This window comes from Formica exsecta, unplaced genomic scaffold (assembly GCF_003651465.1).
Source record: "Formica exsecta isolate Colony F162 unplaced genomic scaffold, ASM365146v1 C16441546, whole genome shotgun sequence".
Classification (NCBI taxonomy): domain Eukaryota; kingdom Metazoa; phylum Arthropoda; class Insecta; order Hymenoptera; family Formicidae; genus Formica; species Formica exsecta.
In genome coordinates this window covers 1-1,805 of record NW_021848217.1, presented here as the reverse complement: position 1 = coordinate 1,805, position 1,805 = coordinate 1, and the positions used below count along the sequence as shown (strand labels likewise).

Genomic DNA, 1,805 nt, shown 5'->3' with positions numbered 1-1,805 from the left:
AAATAAAGAATCAAAGTTACGCTTGTTTCATGTAATATATAGCGAACATATTTTGCCTATCGCATTAGATTATATCTTTGACAATAAATATATACATATTTAACATCAATTATACAATGATTCGACGGAAAATCAAGTCTTGATATGACAAATATCTAGATATTTCAGTTCATACCTGTACTTGTGCGTCGATTTAGCAATAAAACTGGGTAACGATGTTAACATGGTCCGTTATTCGGGCTAAATGAGCGAAATATCTTCTCGTTCAAAGTTCAAACGAGATCGAGATCGCATCACATCGATAATCGAAGTTATATTCAAGTCGATTCGGGCGATATCTGTCGTCTGACAATGTAACCAAAGAAAAAAAAAGATATATAGGTTATGTATCGTCTAAAGGGATCTCCGAATTTTTACTAGTTTATTATAAAGTCAAATCTTGCACAAAAAGAAACGCGAGACGATGTGAACTCTCGATCGCGTGGATTCGATACGCAAAATGGATCGCCGATGTCGCGCCCGGTAACCGGCATAAATATCTGTCTTCCGAGGAAAGGTTAGCATTAGCCGACCACCGTAAAAAATGGCTGTGGAATTTCTGATAAATCGACTCAAGGCTCTGCTCGTACTGCTTTTCGGGATATTTAAGCGTGCAATGTGCTGTCTTCGACGTCGAAGAAGATCGTCCTGTGATTGCGAGCCCTTGTCCACGGTCGGTGTGATACCAAATGTCTTGACTAACTCAACGGTATGTTTAGCAATTATTATCTTTATTTAGCAATATTTATATTAATATTTATTTATCAAAATCAATTAACATTATCAACTATAAATATATAAAAATGTTGCAAGAATCTATTTCTTTGTGCAATTATGTAAATATATTTTCAGTGCGACACTTATATACTATCTTAGGGCTTAAAAGTATTACGACGCATACTTAATATAATATTACTTATTTAAGGAATTAGAACAATGGGATAAATGGGAGGAGAATCCAATTGTTGTTATACCAGATAAACCAGTTAACACTGTACAAGCAAAGATAGACCAGTATCGACAACAAGTAGTTAAACCTCCTGAAACACCTACTGAAGAACGGCTTAACTTTTTTGAGGTAATTTTAGGACTAGTTCTAAAGTGCTGTCATCTTAATAAACTGTATACTTTATCTTTGAACATTATATAGGACATGACTCCAAGAATCACTAGACAGACAAAAGTTTTAATAAAGGATAAACATGTGGATAGTTCATCTGCCAATGCTACAAAATTCATAGCCATGGATCCAGTCCCAACTGTAAGTTTATATTTAAAAACAAACTTGTAGCATGCTAGAAACTTACATTTATATTGTGAATATAGAATGAATTGGAAGAATGGGAAGAAAATATTGCTGCTTGGGAAGTAGACACTATGGAAGAACTCAATGACTCTACCAAAGCACTGCGAGAGCAAAGAAGGAGAGAGAGAGAGCAACGAATAATAGAGCAGCAGCAGAAAAGACTTACTGCAAAGGCACAACCCTTGGGTGCAAAACTGTGTTCCTGATGCAGAATTACAAATATGTGCGATTTAATATCAAAATACACAATAATGTACAATCTGATCGGATACATACTGAATATTTTTAACATAGAGATTAGCTCATTTGTATTAACTCTCTATCGCTCAATATCTTTTGAGTCTCATCACCAATTTTCCTATTGTTTCATTTCTTATGTTGTTTTTGTTTCTTCATTAACCAGTAACTTTAAAATTACAATATAAAAAATTACTATATTTTTTATATTTTAAAAATATAG

General features: G+C 33.7%; 1 protein-coding gene across 1 annotated transcript; it reads left to right on the top strand.

The window, feature by feature from the left end:
• Positions 1–334: 334 nt before the first annotated feature.
• Positions 335–1,799, top strand: LOC115245563 (receptor-binding cancer antigen expressed on SiSo cells). Its single transcript, XM_029823944.1, has 4 exons — positions 335–748; positions 965–1,117; positions 1,190–1,300; positions 1,366–1,799. Exons 1-4 carry the CDS (start codon positions 584–586, stop codon positions 1,549–1,551), a joined length of 615 nt encoding a protein of 204 aa, XP_029679804.1. The 5' UTR covers positions 335–583; the 3' UTR covers positions 1,552–1,799.
• Positions 1,800–1,805: the final 6 nt, after the last annotated feature.

Excerpts from the sequence above, each read along its gene's own strand:
- LOC115245563 (XM_029823944.1), top strand. The coding sequence starts at position 584 with ATGGCTGTGGAATTTCTGATAAATCGACTCAAGGCTCTGCTCGTACTG. Across the intron at positions 749-964 it reads ATGTCTTGACTAACTCAACG|GAATTAGAACAATGGGATAA; the intron begins GTATGTTTAGCA and ends TACTTATTTAAG. Across the intron at positions 1,301-1,365 it reads CCATGGATCCAGTCCCAACT|AATGAATTGGAAGAATGGGA; the intron begins GTAAGTTTATAT and ends TTGTGAATATAG.